At 42.8% G+C, this 25,906-nt stretch overlaps 2 protein-coding genes, 1 long non-coding RNA gene and 1 pseudogene across 4 annotated transcripts; 3 read left to right on the forward strand and 1 right to left on the reverse strand.

Annotated features, from left to right (window-relative positions):
- Positions 1-51: 51 nt before the first annotated feature.
- On the forward strand, positions 52-17,521 carry LOC143477337 (cytochrome P450 2M1-like). Its single transcript, XM_076975926.1, has 9 exons — positions 52-427; positions 4,893-5,055; positions 5,147-5,296; positions 5,581-5,741; positions 6,212-6,391; positions 6,953-7,094; positions 14,965-15,152; positions 15,274-15,415; positions 17,206-17,521. Exons 1-9 carry the CDS (start codon positions 230-232, stop codon positions 17,388-17,390), a joined length of 1,509 nt encoding a protein of 502 aa, XP_076832041.1. The 5' UTR covers positions 52-229; the 3' UTR covers positions 17,391-17,521.
- LOC143477345 (uncharacterized) lies at positions 17,242-18,658 on the reverse strand. The gene is made up of 3 exons (XR_013121548.1): positions 18,410-18,658; positions 17,942-18,020; positions 17,242-17,373 (listed from the first exon to the last, which is right to left on the reverse strand). It is a non-coding gene; the product is annotated as an uncharacterized LOC143477345 (long non-coding RNA).
- Positions 18,659-21,398: 2,740 nt separating this feature from the next.
- Positions 21,399-23,514, forward strand: LOC143477342 (cytochrome P450 2M1-like). The gene is made up of 3 exons (XM_076975933.1): positions 21,399-21,717; positions 21,808-21,957; positions 23,335-23,514. Exons 1-3 carry the CDS (start codon positions 21,561-21,563, stop codon positions 23,352-23,354), a joined length of 327 nt encoding a protein of 108 aa, XP_076832048.1. The 5' UTR covers positions 21,399-21,560; the 3' UTR covers positions 23,355-23,514.
- A 221-nt stretch (positions 23,515-23,735) lies between these two features.
- Positions 23,736-25,839, forward strand: LOC143477340 (cytochrome P450 2M1-like; annotated as a pseudogene). Its single transcript, XR_013121546.1, has 4 exons — positions 23,736-23,988; positions 24,156-24,341; positions 24,458-24,599; positions 25,391-25,839. The product of XR_013121546.1 is annotated as a cytochrome P450 2M1-like (transcript).
- The last annotated feature ends 67 nt before the right edge of the window (positions 25,840-25,906 follow it).

Consider the following 25,906-nt stretch of genomic DNA (forward strand, 5'->3'; position numbering starts at 1 on the left):
ACATTATAGATTAAAACGATTACGATGTACGATTAGTTCCTTGAGAAAAATATGTCTCATTTTTCTCCATCTACTCTTATACGTCATCAAACGTTCGCGTATAAATACGTGCTGTCACATAGCCGAGCTGCTGACATACACCTGGATTGGTTTAGAGTACTTCGAACTTTAATAACCACTAAATCCGTGTTTTCATCCTTTTAATTTTCGACTGTTTTTAAATACAAACATGGATCTATTACTAAGTTTACAGACAAACTTTCTGTCTGTAGTTATGGCTGTCGTTGTTTTATTTCTAATCTGGAAACGTCTCGGTAAAGGCTCTCGGAGTAGTTATGGAAGACTCCCTCCGGGTCCCACTCCTGCACCAGTGGTGGGGAATTTTTTTCAGGTGCACGTGAAGGAGCCATATAAGTATTACATTGAGGTCGGTAAGCTATCATACCAGTGACTTGTATCTGTGTTCTTCTAACATGCACCTACAGCTTAAGGAAACATAACAGATGTTCCATCTCTTTAAATCTTTGATCATTCATCTGGCCTTTAGCAGATCTTTAAATGAGATAAATGAACAATAGAGAGACTCCACCATGTCATTATTTAACAAAAATCAAGCCAAGGTGGAGAAGCTGTGTATGAAATATTAAGTACACCCCATGATTCAATAATTTGTAGAATCACCTTTAGCAGAAAAAAATTTGATATAATATTTTTTCAGTATGACTGTCAGTCTCTCACATCATTCTGGAGGAGTTCTGGCCCATTTTGGCCCACAGTTCTTTGAGGTATGTGGGCATTTGGTAATTAATACAATTAACTAATAAATCACCACAACATTTCAAATGGGTTGAAGTCTGGACTTTGACTGGGCCATTGCAACACCTTGATTGTTTTTTCAGCTATTCTGTTGTATACAATCTATAGATTTACTGGTATGGTTGGGTTCATCGTCCTCTTGCATGACCCAATGTCAGCCAACCTTTAGCTGTTGGATAGATGGTTTCATGTTTGACTCTAGAATACTATGAAATCCACTCCTGGGAAAAATTTGTGAGCATTTGTTAATACATGCTCTCTTTAAAACCCACCACAGCATTTCAGTTTGGTTCAGTTCTGGACATGGACTGAGCCATTGCAGCACCTTTTTGTCAACCATTCGGCTGTAGATCTACTGGTGTGGTTGGGTTCATTGTCCTCTTGTGTGACCCAGTTGAGCCCACATCACCCCTCCTCCACCAAGGAGCTGGTATGAGGGGTTTATGCACATACTTGTTTACGTGGTGTTTTTTTGTACATTACTGAAACATTTAACATGCTGAGGCTTGTAGTCTTGTTTTTTTTATATTTCTGTTAGCATTGCATGGTCTTAACTTGGGGTGAATTTGCTGGCACATCCACACCTGGAAAGACTGATAACTGCATTGAATTGTTTTCCATTTGCAAATAATCTTTCTAACTACACAATGATAGACTTCAAATTGTTTGTCAGTGATCTTATAACCCTTTGTATAATTATAGGCATGCAACAACTGCTTCTCTAAGATCTTTGCTGCTAGCCTTCCTCTTTGGCGTTATGTTAGCATAGACCCGAATGTTCCAAACCAGGAAAATGCCACAATTTCTGATTTATAGAAGAGGTCACACTTGCTGATCATACGTTAATTAATGGCATTTGATAAGCAGCTGCTGGCTGGTATTTACACTGTTAATTCCTATGGTAGCAGTAAGGGTGGACTTTATTTTTCACACACTGCATCTGCATTTATGCTATAAAAAGTATGTTATAATGTGTTATGCAGTTGATCACCTGAGGTTGTACTTACCACAGATTTATTTTAAAACCTGTTAAGGACCCAGTGATTTCTTATATTCTGATATGTAAAACCATAGCATTCAAAGATAGTGCACTTTTTACATCGTAAAGTACACTAGGATGTCTGGATATGTCTGCATTGAGGCCCTCAGGCCGCTGAAGAGAAATTCTGAGCAGCACAGAAGACTCAGAGTCAGTGTGCAGTCAGATATGCTCCAGTTTATTGTGGAATAAGTTATTTATACCCTGTGTGTGAAAGAGGAAGAACAGGGTGCAAAGAAAAGTGTAAAAACCACATTTCACCATTGGAGTCACTATTAACATACATAGTCATACATATAACATACATATTCTCAGAATCTATATTCTTGGAATTTAATTAATACAGCTTTTCTTACCAGTAAGTCTACAATCAAAAAGAACATTTGTCAATCAGCATATAAAAAAATGACAGCAAGACAAATATCTTCATATTCATAAAGAAGTAAAAATAAACAACTGAGATAATGTGGTTGCGTAAGTGTCCAAACCCTTTTAGAACTGGGGGGTGTGGCTGTGTTCAGATTTAACCAATTACATTCAAACTCATGTTAAATTGGAGTCAGCACACACCTGTCACCAATTAAAGTGTCTCTGATAAAGGTCAGTGTGACGCTGGGCGGCGGCAGACGGACGAGACACAGAGTCCTTGTTTTCACAGACGTCACTTTTATTTTACTACGAATATTGCGCAATATAGCGCACGAAGAACATCCACTGAACACTGAACGTGTAACATAGACAATGACGAGCACAGGACACTGCGCGAGCGCACATTAAATAGACACACCACATTAGCCCCACGTGATTACGAGACGATTTACAGGTGAGACACATTATTCACACGACATAACCATAACCACGAATATCCACTGACGCAGACAAAGCACGTGGACAACGTTGACACACGCCCAAAAGGGAGGGGCCGGGGTCCTCAACGTGACAGTCAGCTGTTCTATTAGGCTTGTCATCCAGTTCAAGCCATGGTCCACAAAGAGCTGCCAGAGCATCAGTGGGATATCATTATTCAAAGATATCAGTCAGGAGAAGGCTTCAAAAGAATTTCCAATTCATTAAATGGGGCACTGTGAAGACTGTCATCATCAAGTGGAGAAAATATAGCACAACGGTGATGTTACCAAGAACAGGATGTCTGTCCAAAATTGATAATAAGACAAGAAGGAAACTGGTCAGGGAGGGTGCCAAGAGGCCGACAGCAACACTGAAGGAGCTGCAAGCATTTCTGGCAAGTATTGGCTGTGCAGTACATGTGACAACAATCTCCCGTCTTCTTCATATGTCTGGGCTATGGGGTAGGGTGGCAAGATGGACAAAAGTTGAACTATTTAGACATAATTCCAAAAGGTGTAATTGGCACAAAAACAACACTGCTCATGACCAAAACAACACCATACCTACAGTGAAACATGGTGGCAGCACCATGCTATGGGGCTGTTTTGCTTCAGCTGGAACTGGGGCCTTAGTCAGGGTGGACGGATTTATGAACAGCTCCAAATACCAGTCAGGGTTGCCACAAAACCTTCGGCCTTCTGTTAGAAAGCTGAAGATGATCTTTCAGCACGACAAGGACCCAAAGCACACATCCAAACCAACAAAAGAATGGCTTCACCGGAATAAGATTAAGGCTTTGGAATGGCCCAGCCAGAGTCCAGACCTGAATCTCATCGAACCTAAGACATACAGCACAAATATATACAGCATTAAATATTCTTATCCCTAGTACTCCGCCAGAGTGACTCACTAGAATGGGCTGTACAGATGCATGATTGTCAGATGTGGATACCTGTGAAGCAATTTTCAAGTGTAACTGTAATTATTGGTGCCATTTTCTACTTATTAATTTATGCTCATATTTAGGTATTCCTTGGATGTATTTGTATAGTTTAGAATATTTAGTATTGCAGTATAATTATATTACTATGTTTATCATTTATATTTTGTTCAATCTGCATTTAGTTTAATGTTTAGTATTTTCTAGAATGGATAGCCAATAGGAACTGACGCTGAGCAATGACGTTTTTGGAGCTTGCGCATCTGTCAAATGTAAAACCTGCTGTTTGTTTGTTATGCAAGATCTTCAGTAAAAACGGGGCGACCACACTGTTTTCTACTGTTGTTCAAACTTTTAACGCGTAGACTCGTTCATTCCGTCTGACTGAGTGGTTATTTGTATGAATCTGAAGAAAGAAATGGTCAACTTAAGAACAAACATTTAGCCACTACAGTAATGCTTAATATCATAAATGATTCATGTACTGATTATTCTTCATTGATTTTGTAAAATGTTAATTTTTTTTGCTACATACGGGACAAAGCCAAAGTGGGCTAAGAAATCGACTTTATGGTTATTTGATTAACAGGAACAGTGTTTGAATAGCAGAACATACAGAGTCCGAGAGTGTGGCTGTGGTTCTGGGTGAAGGGAGCAGAGGTCCAGTGTTTGAGCTCCTATTTTTTTGTAAGGCAGCTGAGCTTTAAGTTGATTGAGAGATATAAGGAGGATTGTTTATTCATCTCCCCTCCAAAAGTCTTCATGATGATTTCCCTTCATGCCAGATGATCAAACAAGGCCAGCAGAAGAGACCCCTTTAGTTGTACCGAGTTCAACCTTGACTATAACCACTGTTGATGTGGGTGATCATTGAGAAATTCCAGTCATGCTTGTGGTAACTTATCTGGTCATCGTTTGTCTCCACAAGTACATAATAAATCTGATAAGTAGCCGTTGCATTAATTGTGATACCGATCGTGGTACTAAACCCGGGGCACTTGAATTGAATTGAAATAGGGCTGTTTGAGCAGGAAAATGACATAATCTGCTGTTTGACACTCCTGGACCAGAAGTATTAAACTCTGGACCTCAAGTTCAATTTCAGGTTCTGGATTTCATAATCTTTAGTAGTTAATTGAATGAATCGTAACTGATTGACCAGTTCATCTGGACACTCCAGGGAAAGGGAAGGGGATTCATCTGTTTTGTGTTCACTAACCTTAAAATGCTGTTTGCATTACTTATCAGCTCAGCAAAAAGTATGGCCCTGTCTTCACCATCTGGTTTGCCAGCACTCCTGTTGTGGTGATTGCTGGATATGAAGCCCTGAAGGACTCCATGATTGGCATGGGGGAAGAGTTCAGTGGCAGATTGGACTACCCCATCTTAATGAAATCCACCAAGGGATATGGTAAGTTCTATAACTAGAAGAATAATGTTCTATAGAGTCTGGATTTTATTCACAGAGGTGGGAGTCAGAATGGCTGTGTTCTGTTTTGCAGGTGTTTTGGTGAGTAATGGCAACAGGTGGAAGCAGCTTCGCAGGTTCTGTCTGACAACCCTGAAGAACTTTGGGATGGGACGAAGGAGCATTGAGGAGAAGGTGAAGGAGGAAGCTCGCTGTCTGGTGCAAACATTCAGCACATTTGGAGGTACTGGCCCCTTGCTATCTGATTATGGTTTATGTACTTAAACTTCAGATTTTCTGTAATTTTTGGAACGCAAATCTCCAGACACACTACTGTGTGAGCTATATGACCATTTAAACTTGTACTCTCTAGTAAATATCAACACTTATGAGTGTGCTCATATGACTTGTTGTAATTAATGTCACTGTTATTCATATTAATAACATGACAAATGTCTGAATGACAAATATTGAATGACAAATGTCTGGCTCCAAAAAATGTTGTAAAAACATTTATTTTCCTTACAGACTCTGCTTTCAATCCCCGAGACTCATTATCTGAAGCAGTGTGCAATATGATTTCCTCGGTTCTTTTTGGACACAGATTTGAATCTAATGACCCACAGCTCAAGATGATCATTGAAACCACTGATGAGTACTTTGCTTTCTTATCGAGTCCTCTTGGGCAGGTAATATCTGAATTTTAGTTAAACACCACAATGCTTTTTTTTGGCTTACCTGAGGCAAGTTGAGTAGAGGAAACAAAAAACCGAACTAATCTAAACTCACCATGGATTTACTGCATTTCCCTCTCTGGCAACGTACTGCATTATGTTATGATGATAAATTACATTCTTTTTAAGGGAAGTAAAAAATACAGAGAAATACAATCAATTTAATCTGACCCAAAACTTTTAAATCCCAAGGGGCTCTGAGAATATCTAGAATTTCATCTGAGAAGGTCTAGTTGACTAGGTTTTATGTACACATTTACCTACACATGCTATTTCTGAATGACTTTGTCTCTGAGGATTTTGTAACTATACATTATGACCCATCACAGGAGATTGTTGAATGCAAACCACAGTTAAGACAGGCAAACAATAACCCTCTGCACATGGTTTCTTTCATTAACACCTCTGTCTTTTTTCTCATACAGGCCTATAACATTTTCCCTAGATTAGTCGGCCTCTTTCCTGGACGACACCATGATATATTTAAGATGCATGAAAGAGTCAGAGGTTTGCTAAGACATGAAGCTGAGTCAAGGATGAAAACACTAGATATTACTTCACCACCGCAGGACTTTCTTGAAGCTTTCCTCATACAAGCTGAAGAGGTAAAATTGTTATCAGTGCCATTAAGATAGCATGCATGTTTTGGTATGCATTTTTATCCGAGTAACGATATTATGTCGGTCTGCAAAAATATTTGTTCATGATGTTGAAGTTTTGCCAGAAAACACCTAATTGTGGTATTATTGATATACAGAGTTACAAAATAGCTACTGAAATAGGAACATAAATTATATTTCTGTTCTTGTCTCTTCAGATATCTGAAACATTAAAATTAGTGCTGTCAATTCCAGGTGCCGCGATTAAAAGTCCTCACCAGGATTTTGCTCAGGCTTCCTGGATTGTGTTGATTCCACTAATTTTACCTGGATTGCTAATTTAAAAATCTAGCAAGCTTGAGCAAAATCCTGGTGAGGACTTTTAATCGCGGCACCTAGAATTGACAGCACTAATTAAAATTAATTTTTCTACTAAACCGCATAGAATCTTTTTCAAATAGATATTTCCTCATTAAAAAACAAATCTTAGCAAAGATAACAAAGCCATAACTACAGAGTGAAGGACTCTGGTAGAGAATGTCTAATTTCTGTGAGTTTCTTCTGCAGGAGAAACACAATCCCAATACAGAATTTAATATTGACAACTTATTGAGCACAGCCTGGAACTTGTTCAGTGGTGGTACTGAGACCACCTCCAGTACTCTCCGACAGGCCCTGCTGCTCATGATGAAGCATCCAGATGTCCAAGGTGAGCAATCAGATCACTTCAAACATTCATGTTTTACCACTCACACTGAAGCTGTGCACGTCCAAACTGCCTTAGTTTGTGCTGTGAAACACGTACTGTTTTTGGGCCTGTGATCCAATATGCCTGCAATATCTTAGAACAGACAAAGCAACTTTATTTATATAGCACCTTTCATACACACTGGCAATTCAAAGTGCATAGCTATGTTATGACAGCCCTATGTCTAGTATGATCTGTCCAAGTGGAAGCATGTTTAAATTGAATAGGAGTGGCTCAAGAATTGAACCTTGTGGAACACGACAAGTCACTGGCACTCTTTTCAGAAATCTTATTGTTGATTTCAACAAAATAATTCCTGCCTTGCAGGCAAGAAGTGAACCATTTAGGACTGAGACCAGCCCACTTCTCTAGTCTATCTATAAGAATGTTATGGTCTACAGCACATATGTCAAAGTCAAGGCCCGCGGGCCAGATCCAGCCCACGAATTGATTATCTATGGCCCCCTGGATGATATTTAATTACTATTAAAACCGGCCCGCAGGCCACAGCCGCCCACTGGTGTTTTGCACGCACAAACACTACATTCCAACCAATGCAACGGTAGCCCGCGAAGTCACTGCAGCGCGCACAAGCAGCGAGGGTTCGCGCGGCGAAAATTACGTAATCGCAGTGGCTCCGCCCGTGCGCGAGGGAGTCAAAATTGGGTTTCCGGTTTGGACTGGGTAATGATAGGCCTCGCTGTTGATTCACGAGGTCGTGCACCTCTCGAATTTTGTAACTTTGTGCGCGCCGCGCCTCAGCGCAATGAACAGTCATGTTTGCAGGGTTCATACACCTTTACAAGGTGGAATTCAAGCACTTGTACATCACATTCAAGGTCCATTTTAATATTTCCCAGCACGTTAAACTTAATTAAGTTAAATATTTATACATATATTCGAAATTATTCGAAATAATTTGCTTTTCATTCACATTATTTAATGGTTGTTTATTTTCAAAACGCCCAATCTTAACGTCTTCACATTCTCTCATGTTTCGTCCTGGAATTACAAGAGGCTCGTATTTGTTAACATAATACTGTGACGCCGGAGGCGTCGGGACAGAGGCAGCCGGAGGCGGGGTTTGAACAGAAGGATGTTTATTGTCCATGGCAACCAAACCAGTAAAGCTCTTAGCGCACACTGCAAGTGATGCAAGGTAAAGCTCGTAGCGCACACCAGTAAAGCTCTTAGCGCACACACTGCAAGTGATGCAAAGTAAAGCTCGTAGCGAGCACGCAGGTAGGGAACGCAGTGACGGACACGCAGAGACCAGAGACACTCATGTAGCGGCAATGTGCAGCACTGGACCAGACGACCTGCGGGCTTAAGAAGAGCAAAGTAAACAAGAAACGGGTGCTCAGTATGATGGTGATTGTGACTGTGGGAGTGGTTGCGTGCGCGGGGGTGTGTGCTGGGATCGGCTGCTGGCCAGGATGCGCGCCCTCTGGTGGCGACCCGGCTCCCTCACCATGACAGAGCCCTCCCCCAAGGACCCCTCCCGTCGACTCCCACGCGGTCTTCCCCGTTGCCGCGGAGCTGGCCGGTCTGGATGTTCCCTGTGGAAGTCGGCGATAAGGGAGGGGCCTACCACTTGAGAGGCCTGTATCCAGGAGCGCTCCTCCGGTCCGTATCCGATCCAGTCCACCAGGTACTGTAAGCCACCCTTTCTGCGCCTCGAGTCCAGTAACCTCTCCACGAGGTACGCGGGTCCGTCCGGTAACTGCAGCGGCGAGGGCGGCCGTGACGTCGAGGCCTCCTCCAATGCACCTGCTCTGTATGGCTTGAGAGCGGACACATGAAATGCACGCGACACACGTCTGTCTTCGGGCAGACTGATGCGGTATGTCACTGGGTTAAGCCGTCTCAAGATGACGTACGGGCCGGCATATCTCTCCCCCAGTTTACCTCTCCTGCCCAGGCGTCCATCTTCGGTGGAGACCCACACCTTATCCCCTACCTGATAAGATGGGGCCTCTCCCCTCCGACGGTCGGCTTTCCTTTTGAAACGCCGGATCGCCTCCTTCAGCCACTGATGGGTGTCCTCCCACACCCGCTCGCTCCTCTTACACCACTCCTCGATGATGGGCTGGTCTGAGGACGCGGCGTTCCAAGGATAGAGTGGCGGCTGGCGACCGAGCACGCACTCGAACGATGTCATCCCCGTGCTGGAATGAGTGAGGGAGTTCTGTGCGTACTCGGCCCAGGGCAGAAGGGCGCACCATGTGTCCGCGTGCTCGCTGCAGTACGCGCGCAGGAATTTTCCCACCTCCTGGTTCGCGCGTTCCACCTGTCCATTAGCCTGTGGATGGTAACCAGAGGTTAGGCTCACCGTGATATTCAGCTTGGACAGGAATTCCCTCCACACACGCGAGGTAAACTGCGGTCCCCTGTCCAACACGATATCCTCAGGCAGACCGAACTGCCGGAATACGTGCCGAAACAGAAGATCCGCAGTCTCCCACGCGGTGGGCAGGCCCCGCAAGGGGAGGAAGCGAACCATCTTCGAGAACCGGTCTATCACCACCATGATGACCGTGTTCTCCTCGGACGGGGGGAGGTCCGTGACAAAGTCCAGAGCGATGTGCGTCCACGGCTGCTTGGGTGCAGGGAGAGGGAGGAGCTTACCCGCAGGAGGAGTGTGTGGCACCTTGCACCGCGCACACACCGCGCAGGACGCCACCTGCTGCAGTACGTCCTGGTGCAGCCCCAGCCACCAGTAGCGAGCCCCCAACAACTGAGCCATTTTTGACACCCCTGGGTGCCCCGTCCCCACTGACGTATGAGCCCAGCTGATGAAATCAGAAATCTCTGAAGCTCGCGCCGTGTGTGAGGCTGCGTCCATTTCACGACCGCCTCCACCTTCCTGTGCTGCATGTGCACGGAGCCTGGCCTAATGGTGTAGCCTAGGAAATTCATCTCGCTGAGATGGAACTCGCACTTCTCGAGCTTGCAATACAAACGATTGCGCAAAAGTGTGCCCAGAACTGCCTGTACATCACGCACATGTTGGTCGTAGGAGGGAGAATAGATCAGAATGTCATCGATGTAAGCGACAACGCATCTATTCAGATACTCCCTTAAGACCTCGTTAATGAACGCCTGGAAGAATGACGGAGCAGAGGCCAAGCCATAAGGCAAGACGCGATACTCGTAGTGCCCGGTAGAGGTACTAAACGCCGTCTTCCATTCATCACCCTCGCGTACGCGAATAAGGTTGTAGGCGCTGCGCAGATCCAGTTTAGTGAAGACTTTAGCCTTCCTTAACCGCTCCAGCGCCGGCGGCACTAGAGGCAGCGGGTAGGAAAAGTTCACTAAGAGGGAATTGAGCCCTCGGTAATCTACGCATGGCCTCAGCCCACCGTCTTTCTTCTTTACGAAGAAGACGCTGGCTGAGGCGGGAGAGGTGGAGGGAGTAATATAGTCCTGATCGAGAGCCTCCTTAACATACTGAGCCATGACCCACTCCTCTTCCTGGAAGAGCGGATAGACTCGACCGCGCGGTGGTGTAGTACCTGCCTTGAGGGTGATGTGACAGTCCCAGGGTCGGTGGGGTGGTAACTGGGTGGCCTTGGCAGCGCTGAACACCTCCACGAGATCACGGTACGGAGCGGGAATGACTGGGGTGGAGCTGATATTAGGGCTCTCAATGCTGGTGGATTGCGCGAACACACGGGAGGGAGACCGGGTGCCCTGGAGGGGCGCTACCCACTTCAGCAGCTTACCAGTGGACCAGTCAATAACAGGGTTGTGAAGCTTAAACCAGGGGAGACCTAACGTGATGGAATAACGTGTGGAAGGGATTACATAAAAACTGATAAGTTCCCTTCGGCCCTGAACGTGTATGGTGACTGGTGCAGTGCGGTGAGAAATAAAACCCCCGCCCACAGGTCGCCCGTCTAGTGCGTGCACGCGTCTCGGTCTCTCCAGCTGGATCAGGGGCACCCTCAGCTGCTCGGCAACGCTCCTCCGGATCAGGTTCCCCGAGGCACCCGAGTCCACTAGGGCAAACACAGGTAGAGACACCGCCCCGTAAGACACCGACGCTTCCCACATTAACAGACCACCCATCAGAGAGATACTTACCCTGGCCCGCCCCCTCCTTGGACCAGTGGTCCGAGTGAGAGGGGGGGCGGTAGCACCCAAGTCCATGGGCTCGACTGTCGTGGTCTCACGCGGCAGCGTGTGCACGGGAGCCTGCAGGGTGAGAGGAAGCGCCGCTCCTCCTTTTCGCTCCTGCAGCAGCCTGTCCACAGTTATCGCTCGGTGCACCATCTGGTTCAGGTCTTCTCCCTCGGGCCGACAGCTCAGTTCCGCCCTTAGGTCGGGTTTCAGCCCCGCTATGAAGACGTCTGTCTGGGCGGCCCCCTCACCGTGACAAATACAAGAGAACTGTTCAGTCAGATAGCTATTTGTTGTGAAACGAAGTAGTTACAATTATAAGCATTTTCAAGTACTTTAGCCTAAATTCCAGCACTTTTCAAACCTTTATTACTTTATTCATTTAATGTACAGGACATGTTTTCTTTGAATGAAGTTTGTTTTTATCTGTTTGATTGTTGAAAAATGTTTTCACTTGAAATTACTGACGGATCCATTAGAAAATATTGCTTTATTCATTTAAATAAATAAATAAAAATAAGCATTAAATAATATATACTTAGGTCTTGGTTCAATGGGCTATGTGCAATCATTTCAATATGTTTAAATAAACATTGAACCAGTCCGGCCCTCAGCTTGTAGCAAATTTGGTTTTTTGGCCCTCGGTGTATTTGACTTTGACATCCCTGGTCTACAGTATCAAAGGCTACACTAAAGTCAAGGAATAGTAGAACAGACAGCTTCCTTGAATCTATATTCATTCGAATATCCTTAATTACCTTGGGGCAGTTTCAGTACTGTGAGTAGGTCGAAATCCTGGCTGAAATGTGTCTAGACAGACAGAAAATCAGTCAGTGTAACGATTGTATGGAGCAGGCGAGACACAAATGCAGGAGAAGAGGGGTTTAATCAAGGTAAGCACAACACACCAACTGACAAATGTCAAGAGAAGCATATATGAAGCAACTCAAAAATAGTCAGTACTCGGTTAACAAACAATGAACAACACACGTAAAACACAACACTAATACAGGCATGGGGAATATAACTGATAAACGAGAAACCAACAAGAATATGGAGCATAAGTACACGACAGAACAGGGAATCCAAACTGACATAGGGCAACCTATCGGACACCAAGAACAAACTCGTGCATAGGATACACAAGGAGGTCGACGTGAACTACGAACAGAACAGCGTAACAACCGGCAAACATGAGAAGAACGAGGAATATGGACAAGAAGAGAAACTTACCCAACCAAAATACAAGAGACACACAGATACCAATCAGAATATACAACAGAGCGAGGACGAGAAACAGACTGCAAAACAAAGAAACAGAAAATGAACTGGGAATACAAGGAAGCTGAGAGGGCAGAGGGAAACAGCAAGCTGAACACACCAAGATACCAACATACAATGACTGACAACCAATAAATAATTTTCCCAATAAATGGTATATTTCTGGTAGGTCTGTAATTACTTTGCACAGATGCCTCCAAATTTATCTTTTTTAACAGAGGCCTCACCACTGTAGTTTTCAGTGCATTAGGAAAAACACCCAATAAGAGTGTTTACTATCTGATGAATGTCATCTGCTCTTGAGTGAAACACATTCTTTAAGGAGGTATTAGGTAGAGGGTCAAGGCTGCATGTAAATGATTTAAGGTTCCTCACTGTCTCAATTAAGTATTCATTGTTAACAGCACTAAATTGTGGCATTTCCATGATAGTTTTACGTGGTGATGGCCAAGTCACAGGCTGATTTGTGAGCAGAGACATACTAATATCTTGTCTGATTTTGAGAATTTTGTTATTAAAGAAAGATGCAAACTCATTACATTGAATAATTGATATTAGTTCAGGGGCCATTTGTGTGCACATTTGTTAATTTGTCAACCACGGCAACACGGTGGCTTGGTGGTTAGCACGTTTGCCTCTCAGCATTGGGGTCTTGGGTTCAAATCCCTATCTGAGTGGAGTTTCCATGTTCTCCCTGTGTCTGCGTGGGTTTTCTCCGGGATCTCCGGTTTCCTCCCACAGTCCAAAAACATGGAGGTTAGGTAAATTGGCAGTGCCTGACAAATTCCCCCTGAGTGTGAGTCTGTGTCTCCATGTTCAATAAAAAGTAGTGTGTGTGTGTGCGCATGCTTGTATGCCCAGTGGTGGATGGTGCTCTGCCACTAGGGTCTGTCCTCTCTCCCCTTCCTGCACCCCATTCAGTCCCCCAGGGGGCTGTGGCTTCCGGTAGAGAGTGCGCAATTGGCTGCCGCTTCTCGCCGGTGTGTGTGTGATTGGTTGTATATATATATTGAACATTCATTCATTCAACCACTAAGAAGAGTAATTTGATAATGTTGGAATAAAAGTTTTGCATATAATTTATATTGTGAGCATGCAGCAAATCTTTGTATATTTCTTTGTGAATCAGAAGTTTTGTTCTACGCTATCTGCGTTCAGCCTTCCTGCAAATCAATGGTCGAAATCAGTGGAAATGAGAGATTGCAAATCTGAAAATGCATCAGTAATTGATTATGAATAATTTCAGGGAAATATGTTTGTTATAACTGGAATAGATGAAATGATGATATATCAGTCTCATTACCGAAGGTGAAGCTCAGAGTCTGCGCAGTGACCCAGTACCACTGGTTGAAATATTTTTGCCACAGTAATTGGTTTGATTAACAAATGCTAATTTTATTGATCAATAGATAAACAATTTAATATTATAATGCATACGATGCATCAGGTCAAAAACTTGGTTTAGGTTCAGAGAGTTAATCAAGTTATTAACTGAATCAGAGGAAGGACAAACCAACTTAAGTTAATTAAACTAGCTATGGAAAAAAAAACTCCACAGACCATTTAAACCAATGTTAACCAACCCAAAAGCTACGATGATTAAATTAAATGAAAACGGAGGAAACTATTAACTGGAAGATACTGGCGTGTCTTACATCTGTGCTAAAATTAGATAACAGCTAGGTCTGAAACGCAAGCTAAGGACTGGCTAAAATGTATCACTTTTGTCAGAGAAGGTAATCCTACAGTGAGTATGAATTATAATGGCAGCAACAAGACTGGCATCAAAGTGGCATGATGAATGAAGGCGCCTTACTCAGGGCGAGAATCTTCCAGACTCGGATGGCTGTCCACTGGTGCCAGCAGGAATACGCTGTATTTAGAGGTCCAAAATAAACCCACGCATACTTTCCGAGGTTATACCAAGCACTCACAGTGACCTATGTGACCACAGTGACGATATATGATATTATATTTGGCTGAGTAATCAAGGCCTTCATGGACTTGGGCAGTAGTGCTCGCTCGCCAGTCTTTATGCGCTACTGTAGAATTTGTATTAATTTCTTCTGAAGACAGAATTAATCCTAACTCTACAAACACAGGAGGCAAGACAACTTTGCGACATGCGTTAGAGCAAATTACTTGAATTTAAATGAACTCACGGCTAAACATATGTCCGGCTTAACTTAATATTATTTTATACTTAGCTCTTGGATTCCCTTGAGATTGATGTTTTTGTGGAAATCCAGGCCCATTTCTTGTAGCGATGTTTTGGCTCCTTTCCAACTCCTAATTCCGACTTCCACTTCAACTAACTTTCTTACCAAGTTACTAAGTTTTAGTATTGATCCAAGGGCGTTTCGAGAAGGGAGGGACTAGCTGTCGTTAATATTCAAAGTAAGGCATTTCTGTATAACATGCTCCATAGCCCGAGTTCAGGAGGAGATTGATGAGGTCGTGGGGCCACACCGGTGTCCATCCCTGGATGACAGACAGAACATGCCATACACAGATGCAGTCATCCACGAGATACAGCGCAACCTGGATGTCAGTCCTATTGGTGTTCCTCACAAAATGCTCCATGACACTGAGTTTAAAAGCTATCTCATCCCCAAGGTATTTGATTTGTTTTTTAATGTGCAGTGCTTTAGCCAAGTCGCTTTTTTGCAATTTCCTGACAAACTCCATTTTTCACTTTTCCATTTTCTTTGCTGAGAATATTGTGCTGTTTCTGCAGGGAACGGTTATTCTTCCATTGTTTTGTTCTGTGCTCTCTGACCCTAAACTATGGAAGAACTCGGACCATTTTGATCCAAACAACTTCCTTGATGAAAAGGGACGATTCAAGAAGAACGACGCATTTGTTGCCTTTGGAATGGGTAAGTTTAAAGCTAGGAAGTGTGTCCCTGACTCAACTCCTGTAATGTGTACAATGTGTCCACCTATTTTACTCCTCTGTACTTCCAGTACACATTGTTGGAATGTCAGGATATTTACAGTTAAATTTGGACCTGTTAAAGAACAATATCTCAAGCTTGTACAATTATTTGCCTTCCATGTTTTCATAAACTAATTTTTTTCCTCTGCTTTAACACACATTAATAACAAACAAACAAAAAAAGTCAGCTCAAGGTCTGCTAGAGCTACTTTATTCCATTTCCTAAATTGAAATAGAATAGCCTTAAATATACCTCATTATGAGATCTCCTCTGTGGATCCATCTTATCATGGTGGAGGGGTTTGCACGGCTGCATGTTGTCAAGGGCAACACCCCTGGTAGAGTCTCCCAAGGCAAACTGCGGCTCTTTGCCTGGTTTCATGCGGCTCCCCAGCCGGTCCGCGTTCACCTGCACTAACGGTCTGTGTCGTGGCCCGGTTACCTCATCAGCTCTGAGGGCGACACACTGCTACATCTTCGTGGTGCGCGGTTTGTTTACAAGCCTAGCGAGCCGCTAATACTTTTAAAACCGGCGTAGTGGAAAACACGCATTTGACTGATTGTGATTGACTGATCACACGAGTTACTAATTCGCTAACTACTGGCGATCAATCGACCCCCCCCCCCGGTCAAAAATCTACACTCCCCCCCCCCCCCCCCCCCAGCAGGGTAGTTGTGAAACTCTTTGGGGGTGAACGTTGTCTGGACTGAGTTCCACTCTGGATCAGGGGGTTCGGTGTGGTGGCCTCAGGATTCCATGTCTCTCTTTTGCGGATGATGTGATTCTGTTAGCATCATCAGGTCAGGCACTCCAGCTCTTGGTGCATCGGATTGCAGCCGAGTGCAAGATGTCCAGGATGAGAATCAGCACATCTAAAACCGAGACCATGGTACTCAATCGTGCCCTCTCTAGGTCAGGAGTGAGTCCTTTCCTCAAGCTGAAGAGTTCAAGTATCTCGGGTTCTTATTCATGAGTGATGGACGGATGGAATGAGAGGTTCACAGGTGGATTGATGCGGTGGCTGTAGTGTTGTGGACACTCCACTGGACTATTGTGGTGAACAGAGAGCTGAGACAAAAGGCAAAGCTCTTGATTTACTGGTCAGTCTACATTCTGACTCTCACCTATGGTCACAAGTTCGGAGTAGTGACCGAAAGAATGAGATTGTGAATACAAGTGGATGAAATAAAATTTCTCCGCAGGGTGACTGGGCTCTCCCTTGAGATAGGGTGAGGAGTTTGGTCATCTAGGAGTCGAGCTGCTGCTCCTCCATGTAAACTGGAGCCAGTTGAGGTGGTTCGGGCATCTGGTTCGGATGCCCCCTGGCTGCCTTCCTGGTGAGGTGTTCCGGGCATGTCCAACTGGGAGGAGACCCTGGGGAAGACCCAGGACACACTGCAGAGATTATATCTCTCAGCTGTCCTGGGAATGCCTCTGAGAAGAGCTGGAAGCAGTGACCGGGCTTCCTTGCTTAGTCCTGTAACCTGGACCTGGATAAGCGAATGCAAATGGATGGATGGATAGAAATATAATACCAACAAAGTGGTCACTTAATTGACTACTTCATAACCCCTGCATAATTAGGACATAAACTTCCACCGTGCAACAACACTATATTTTAAATGCCAAGCATCTACTTTTTTATGTAAAGTGTGTGTGTGTGTGTGTGTGTGTGTGTGTGTGTGTGTGTGTGTGTGTGTGTGTGTGTGTGTGTGTGTGTGTGTTCTCAGGCAAGCGGGCCTGTTTTGGTGAATCTCTGGCCCGGGTGGAGCTCTTCATCTTCTTCACCTTCCTCCTCCAGCGCTTCACCTTCAAGGCCACCCAGCCACCAGAGGAGATCGACACCACCCCCCTCATCTGTAGCTTTGGCCGTATTCCTCGTTCCTACGAGTGCTTTGCTGTGCACAGATCATAGACAGCACTCAGCAACACCAACAAACAAAACTTGTGGTTACACTTCTCTTTCAAGTGAGACCAAACTGAAAGCATGCTGCTGGTTAATACAGCAATATTTGGGAACAAACTACACTATGTTTATATAGACAAATAAACTTTCAATATCCAGCATAGGTTAGAGATCTTGTTTTCCATCTAGTTTTTCATTCTCAAAATTTTGTGTGACCTTACTTTGTTTGTAAATTTGGTAAAAAAAAAAAAAAAAAAAAGTAACAGATTACTGCTGGGTTTATGGATGTGATAAGGCCAGTGAATTATGAAATAAGAGAGATTTATATAATTTGTATAATTACTGCCACTAATTCCTACTTCTGCGTGTTTATCAAACCTGACAGCTACTATGGTGCATAACAGATGTTACCAAATGTTGAGACAACCACAGTCTTAACAATACCCTGATCACTTCTATCACACATGTCGATAAACTTGATTATATTAAAAATTATTTCAGTCTAGACCTGCCTTGAATTGTGTTATTGGTCAATCTGCAAAAGCGAAGCACAGTCTCACCTCTTCCCTGATGATGTGACTCGTATGCCACACAACCAGATCGTGACGACAAGTTCAGGGATGGTGGTGCGTTGATCCACTAGATCAGGGGTGGGCAACCCGTCAGAGACCAAGAGCCACTTTTTTTTTACCGTGTTACAGCAAAGAGCCACATCATACACAGTAGCACATTGACGAAAATACCGGGGTGAACTCAAGTTAAGCGAACAGCACATAAAAAACAAACAAACACAAACTTCGATATAAACGTAAGGATCCGGAAGGCCCCTAAAGCACGGCAGGGTTGGCTAATGTGAGTCCAGGACGTTTGGCCCGGTTGGAGGAGGTGGGCCACGGCACGGCGAGGTTGCTCCTGCATGCGCGCACGCACACTACGAGCTCTGCTATGTACGCAACTGTTGTTTTCTAGGTAAAAGTGGATAAACTTCGTTATCAACACTATTTACAACGCCACTGACCTGCGCTCACCTTTAGGAACAGACAGCAGCAGTAGTTTTGAAGCCTCCCTCAGTCGTGTGCGGTGCCTTTGCTGCACCTCGTATGTGGTTTATTCCAAAACGTGTGACAGAAGACCGCGTCTCACCAACGAGACTCAGAATCACAATAGATACTTCATGCCGCTGGTCTCCCGTTTTCCACTACGCCGGTTTTAAAAGTGTTGGCGGCTCGCTAGGCTTGTAAACAAACCGCGCACTACGAAGATGTAGCAGTGTGTCGCCCTCAGAGCTGATGAGGTAACACAACAGGCCGTTTGTGCAGGCAAGATCGCGGGCCGGATGGGGACCTCGTTAGGAGCCGCATGACACCAGGCAAAGAGCCGCATGCGGGTTGGCCACTCCTGCACTAGATTCTCTAGGCTGAATCAACCAGGTCAAAGAAAGTGAAGGCTGAAACAGGGACTGAATGAAATACTTGATACAGTTGGATTAAATAGTGTTCTTTCAACCGAAGGTTCACAAATATTTCATTTGAACAGTGGCTGATTATAATATGTAAATCATTTTGCTTAATGACATTGATTTGATTTATTTCTGTCATTATTCTGTGGTCTGAGTTAAATACAGTTAAATTAAGTTCAGAAAGTGCATTTGTCATGCAATGTATATATGCAAATAGAAAACCTGAACAAAGTAAGTAAATTGTTGACATTTCCGACATGCAGCCGCACAATATGGCAGGACGTAAATCTATAAAGTCTCTGTTGATACACATGAAGTCTGCATCGCCTCATTTGTAAATAACGAAATAACTAAATTAGGGGAAAATCTGCATGTAAAACAGTTCAGACATGAAAACATTACATATTTTGCATGCAACTGAATCACTGAGAAAATATGTCAAATTTATTTATCAGAACTTTTTTTCTTTCTCTATACGTCATTAAACGTTAGCGCATAAATGCATGCTGCACCCGCGGGAACCGTGCTGTCTTTTAGTTTAACTGCTGAGAAGTAAAGGCTCTCGGAGTAGTTATGGAAGACTCCCTCCGGGTCCCACTCCTGCACCAGTGGTGGGGAATTTTTTTCAGGTGCACGTGAAGGAGCCGTATAAGTATTACATTGAGGTCGCTATCGCACCGACCTTTATCGTAACCTAAATCTGTTATTTATGATACCTGGGGGTTGTCTGCAGAGAGGTTGTATACGTCTTAGACACACTGCTGTTTTGTTTCAGAGATTTCTTTCAAATAACAATTCTTAATCCAAAACCGGTAATGCCATATAACGAATGAATCGAAATAAAATACTTATAAAAGCTATTTATTCTGTAAAACACATTTAAAAACATTGTCATTGTAACTCAAGGTCTACAAATCTCACCCAAATTCCATCTAGTGATTAGTTTGATCTTGTTACCAAAAGGCAAACAAACGATACATGCTTGATCCACTTTGAAAGGCAAGAGGAGTCTGAATGTTTGTAGTTTCAACTCAGCTGATGCATCAAGATGGTTTTAAATGTCTTACACCTGAGCCTATGAGATTCAGTAGCCCTGTATTCCAAGCATAAGTAATTTGTTTAGAGTTGGTGGAAAAAATATGTGTGAAAACTACACAATACAGTAACCAGGGGCAAGTGGCAAACGAGAGGTATATCCTGCACCAATTGTTATTGTGTGTAATAATTTGGAGAATCACCTTAAGCAGCAATAATGATGTAATAATTCTCACATCTTTCTGGAGGAATTTTGGCCCACTTTTATGAATGAGCATTTGTTAATACATGCTCTCTTAAAAACCCACCACAGCAGTTTAGTTCAGTTCTGGACATGGACTGGGCCATTGCAGCACCTTGATAACTTTTTTTCAGCCATTCGGTTGTAGATTTACTGATGTGGTTGGGTTCATTGTCCTCTTGCATGACCCAATTGAGCCCACATCACCCCTCCTCCACCACCATGCTTGAAAGCTGGTATGAGGGGTTTATACACATACTTCTTCAGTTGTTTTTTTTCTGTACCTTACTGAACTTAAACATTTAACGTGCTGAGGCTTGTAGTCTTGTTTTTTTTTCTGTTAGCATTGCATGATCTGAACTTGGGGTGAATTTGCTGGGACATCCACACCTGGAAAGACTGACAACTGTATTGAATTGTTTGTTGTTGTATTGCATTGATTTCCAATGGTAACACAATGGTCCACAAAATGGTAGACTTCAATTTGTTTGTCAGTGATATTATAACCCTTTGTATAATGATAGGGAGCAACAACTGCTTCTCTAAGATCTTTGCTGCTAGCCTTCCTCTTTGGTGTTATGTTAGCATAGACCCAAATGTTCCAAACCAGGAAAATGCCACAATTTCTGATTTATAAAAGAGGTCACACTTGCTGATTATACGTTAATTAATGGCATTTGATAAGTAGCAGCTGGCTAGTATTTACCCTAATTCTTATGGGAGCAGTAAAGGTGGACTTAATGTTTCACACACTGCATCTGCATTTATGCTATTTTTCATGCTAGAAATAAATTATGCTATAATTTATTATGCTGTCAGAAGATGGAGAGTATTAGTAGACTATATGTAGTCAAATGCAGCAGTAGAAAATGACAGCCTTGCTTAAACGGTGACGTTCTTTGCAAGCAGGGGTCTCTTCAACAAGAGGGCAATTGTGACAACATTAAATATTCTTAACCCTAATACTCACTAGAAAGGGTTGTACTGATGCATGATTGCTGGATGTGGATACCCATTAAGCAGTTTTCATGCATAAATGTAATGCAGAAAAGCATAATTGATCCATGTACTGGTTATTCTTCGTTAATTTTGTTAAATGTTTTTTTTTTTTTAGCTACATATGGGCCAAGCCAAAGTGGGTATATACCAAAAGATATCGACTTTTGGTTATTTGATTAACAGGAACAGTGTTGTTTGAATAGCAGAACATACAGAGTGCGAGAGTGTGGCTGTGGTTCTGGGTGAAGGGCACAGAGGTCCAGTGTTTGAACCTCAAGTTCAATTTCAGGTTTTGGATTTAACAATCATTAATAGTTCATTGAATGCATTGTAACTGATTGACCAGTTCATCTGGACACTCCAGGGAAAGGGAAGGGGATTCATCTGTTTTGTGTTCACTAACCTGTACCAATTAAGAAAAAAGTGATATTAAAATGCTGTTTGCATGACTTATCAGCTCAGCAAAAAGTATGGCCCTGTCTACACTCCTGTTGTGGTGATTGCTGAATTTCAAGCCCTGAAGGACTCCATGATTGGCATGGGGGAAGAGTTCAGTGGCAGATTGGACTACCCCATCTTAATGAAATCCACCAAGGGATATGGTAAGTTCTATAACTAGAAGAACAATGTTCTATAGAGTCTGGTTTTATTCACAGAGGTGGGAGTCAGAATGGCTGTGTTCTGTTTTGCAGGTGTTTTGGTGAGTAATGGCAGCAGGTGGAAGCAGCTTCGCAGGTTCAGTCTGACAACCCTGAAGAACTTTGGGATGGGACGAAGGAGCATTGAGGAGAAGGTGAAGGAGGAAGCTCGCTGTCTGGTGCAAACATTCAGCACATTTGGAGGTACTGGCCCCTTGCTATCTGATTATGGTTTATGTACTTTTGGAATGCAAATCTCCAGACACACTACTGTGTGAGCTATATGACCATTTAAACTTGTACTCTCTAGTAAATATCAGCACTTATATGTGCTTATATGACTTACTGTGACGGGGGTATAGAGGCGGCCATAGGCACTGGTTGCATGTCAGGAGCTTTATTATCCATGACAAATAAAACAACTTAAACGAGCACGAAGCAAAACAGAATATGCACAGATCAGAAAGAGCTAATGAATAAGAGCATAGAAGAAGGGCTCTCCTTTTAGGCATGGTGTAGTGCAGGACGTAGGAGACGCTTCAGTCCTCAAAGGAATGTGCAGCACTGGACTGCACGACCTGTGGACATAAAAAGGGGTGCAAACTGATGGTGTACAGGTGTCAGTAATTAGGTGAGTTGTGGCCTGGTGCGTGTGCGTAGTGCGTGAGCGTGTGAGTGCACGCGCCCTCTGGTGGCCTCCTGGCCGACCCACCGTGACACTGTAATTAATTTCACTATTATTTATATTAAGTACATTTGAGTCTTAATATTTTATTTTTAGAGGTGTATGTTTAAAAGTGTATTTTAGAATCCTTATTACCCTTCAGTCGAGTTGAATGATAAACAAACTTCTAGCTCCAAAAAACCAGTTAAAACAGTAAAAACATTTATTTTCCTTACAGACTCTACTTTCAGTCCCCAAGACTCATTATCTGAAGCAGTGTGCAATGTGATTTGCTCAATTATTTTTGGAAACAGGTTTGAATCAAATGACTCACATTTCAAGATGATCATTGAAACCATTGATGCTTATTTTGGAGTCTTATCGAGTACTCTTGGGCAGGTAACGTACCTAGTCTGAATTTTAGTTAAATAATACAATGCTTTTCTTGGGCTTACCTGAAGCAAGTTGAGTAGAGGAAAAAAAACAAAGCTAATCTAAACTCACCACGGACTTCCCTCTCTGGCAGTGTAAGGTACTGCATTATGTGATGTTGTCTTTTTTAGATGCAATATCATTTTTTTATCAGATAACTTTTGTTGTTGATTAGATATAATTTGTAGCTCACAGTTCCTTACCACTCCAACAGCACTCAAGGTGCTCTGAGAAGGGCTAGAATTTCACTGAAGGATCTTTGTTGTCTTGACTGCAGGTTTTACGTATTCATGACACTGTCCTGTGTCTTTTATTCTTTGCTTTGTTTGGAAATGACTACACATTTGCTCTTCATGAATGATTGTGTCTCTGAGGTTTTTGTAACTAAACACAATGTCCCATCACAGGAGCTGCTCAGTTAAGACCAGGCAAACGATAACCACATGGTCTCTTTCATTAACACCTCTGTCTTTTTTCTCTTACAGGCCTACAACATTTTCCCTAGATTAGTCGGCCTCTTTCCTGGATGACACCATGATATATTTAAGATGCATGAAAGAGTCAGAGGTTTTCTAAGACATGAAGCTGAGTCAAGGATGAAAAAACTAGATATTACTTCACCACCGCAGGACTTTCTTGAAGCTTTCCTCATACAAGCTGAAGAGGTCAAATGATCTTGTTATGGGGTTTGTCCAATTAACAATATTGAATCAGTCAGCATTGATATTTGTTCATGATATTTAGGATTCGGTTTTCCGGAAAACACATAATTGTTGTATTATTGTATTAGTGTATCATTGTATTATTAATGATATACAGAGTTACAAAATATCTAGTGAAATATATGAACATAAGTAATATTTGTGTTTTTCTCTTCACATATCTTAAAATGTTCCGTTTTTTTACTCAGCTGCATAGAATATTTTTAAATTGGATCTTTAAAGACTACAGAATGAAGTTGTCATGTTTTTCTGTTGCTGGGGAATGTATAATTACTCTGCAGGAGAAGCACAATACAGATTTTAATATTGAAAACTTATTGAGCACAGCCTGGAACTTGTTCAGTGCTGGTACTGAGACCACCTCCAGTACTCTCCGACAGGCCCTGCTGCTCATGATGAAGCATCCAGATGTCCAAGGTGAGCAATCAGATCACTTCAAACATTCATGTCTCACCACTCACACTGAAGCCGTGCACCTCCAAACTGTTACACATACTGTTTTTGGGCCTGTGATACAAAATGCCTGCAATGGCTTACAATGCGTAGAGAAAAGCTGATGATTTTCGGTGTAATATGCTCTACAGCCCGAGTTCAGGAGGAGATTGATGAGGTGGTGGGACCAGAGCGGTGTCCCTCCCTGGATGACAGACAGAACGTGCCATACACAGATGCAGTCATCCATGAGGTCCAGCGCAACCTGGATGTCAGTCCTATTGGTGTTCCTCACAAAATGTTCCATGACACTGAATTTAAAAAATCTCATCCCCAAGGTATTTCATTTGTGTTTTTACAGAATGTTTAGCTAGACAGCTTTTGTGCACTCTCCTTACAAATAAGAGTTAAACTCTGTCCATTCTTTGCTGAGAATATTGTGCCGTTTCTGCAGGGAACAGTTATTCTTCCATTGTTGTGTTCTGTCATCTCTGACCCTGAACTATGGAAGAACCCAGGAAATTTTGACCCAAATAACTTCCTTGATGAAAAGGGACAATTTAAGAAAAATGACAGTTTTGTTGTGTTTGGAATGGGTAAGTTTACAGCTACGAAGTGTGTCACTGACTCAACTCCTACAACTGCATTTATAAGTAATGTGTCCTCTCCTTTCTACTTCCGTTACAAGTTGTGTGTCAGGAATTTTACAGTTATGTTTTGACCTCTTAAAGGAAAAATAACTGAAGCTTGTACAAAAATGTGCCTTCCCACTTTTACAAGCTAAACTCTTTTGTTTTTATATTTTCTCTGCTTTAACACACATTTGTAACACATGAAACAGTCAGCTCAATGTGTGCTAGAGTTGTTTTATTCTGTGTCAAATCTGAGCTGTGTATTCTGGGGGTTGTCCCAAGAACGGCATGAAAGCATTCCAAAATATGAGTGAGTCCTCATATTTTTGCTGACCATAAAGAACAGTTTAACTGCACCCTACTTCAAGACTAATTTGTTTACGCACATTTTCACCAGCAATAGAAATAGCAATTGTGTCCATCCCACATCCCAGCTTACTAAATAACTTGTGTAACTGAATTGTGTAAATTATTAAACATATACAATAGTCTTTAAATATACTTCATTAAATTTGAGTCACTTCTTTGACCGTAAAGCTGAAGATTATGGCTACTTCATAACCTCTGGATAATTAGGAGATAAAGTTGCACCCTGCAACTACAGTATGTTTCAAATGCCAAACAATTACTTTTTAAAATAGCTGGATAAAGAATCATATTCCATAAACAAATGTATGTTAAAATCTCTGTCCGGTGTGTGCCTGTGTGTGTGCCTGTGTGCGTGCCTGTGTGTGTGTGTGTGTGTGTATTCTCAGGTAAGCGGGCCTGTTTGGGTGAAGCTCTGGCCCGGGTGGAGCTCTTCATTATCTTCACCTTCCTCCTCCAGCGCTTCACCTTCAAGGCCACCCAGCCACCGGAGGAGATCAACACCACCCCCCTCATCTGTAGCTTCAGCCGTGTCCCCCAGTCGTATGAGTGCTTCGCTGTGCGCAGGGCATAGACAGCACTCAGCAACACCAATAACCCATGGCAAATTCCACATACGTCTGTGTTGGTGATTTCTTGAGACCTTTGAATTTTTGACAATAAACCTCAAGCAATAGTTCAGCGTCCTGTAATTGTAGATCTATAGCTATTTTCTCAATTTTTTCAGAGATAATGAAAAATGTGTAGTACAACACGTTTAGACATGAATCAATGCACCAACAACTTGGATTCATAACGAAGCTCACAAGAAACTTGTAGAATTGTTGTAATTACTAATTGTAATTGTAATTACTAACTGTCTCAATGAAAAATAAAAGGTCTTTTCAATTAAGGTGATGTTGTGG

Source organism: Brachyhypopomus gauderio, chromosome 16 (assembly GCF_052324685.1).
Source record: "Brachyhypopomus gauderio isolate BG-103 chromosome 16, BGAUD_0.2, whole genome shotgun sequence".
NCBI classification, from domain to species: domain Eukaryota; kingdom Metazoa; phylum Chordata; class Actinopteri; order Gymnotiformes; family Hypopomidae; genus Brachyhypopomus; species Brachyhypopomus gauderio.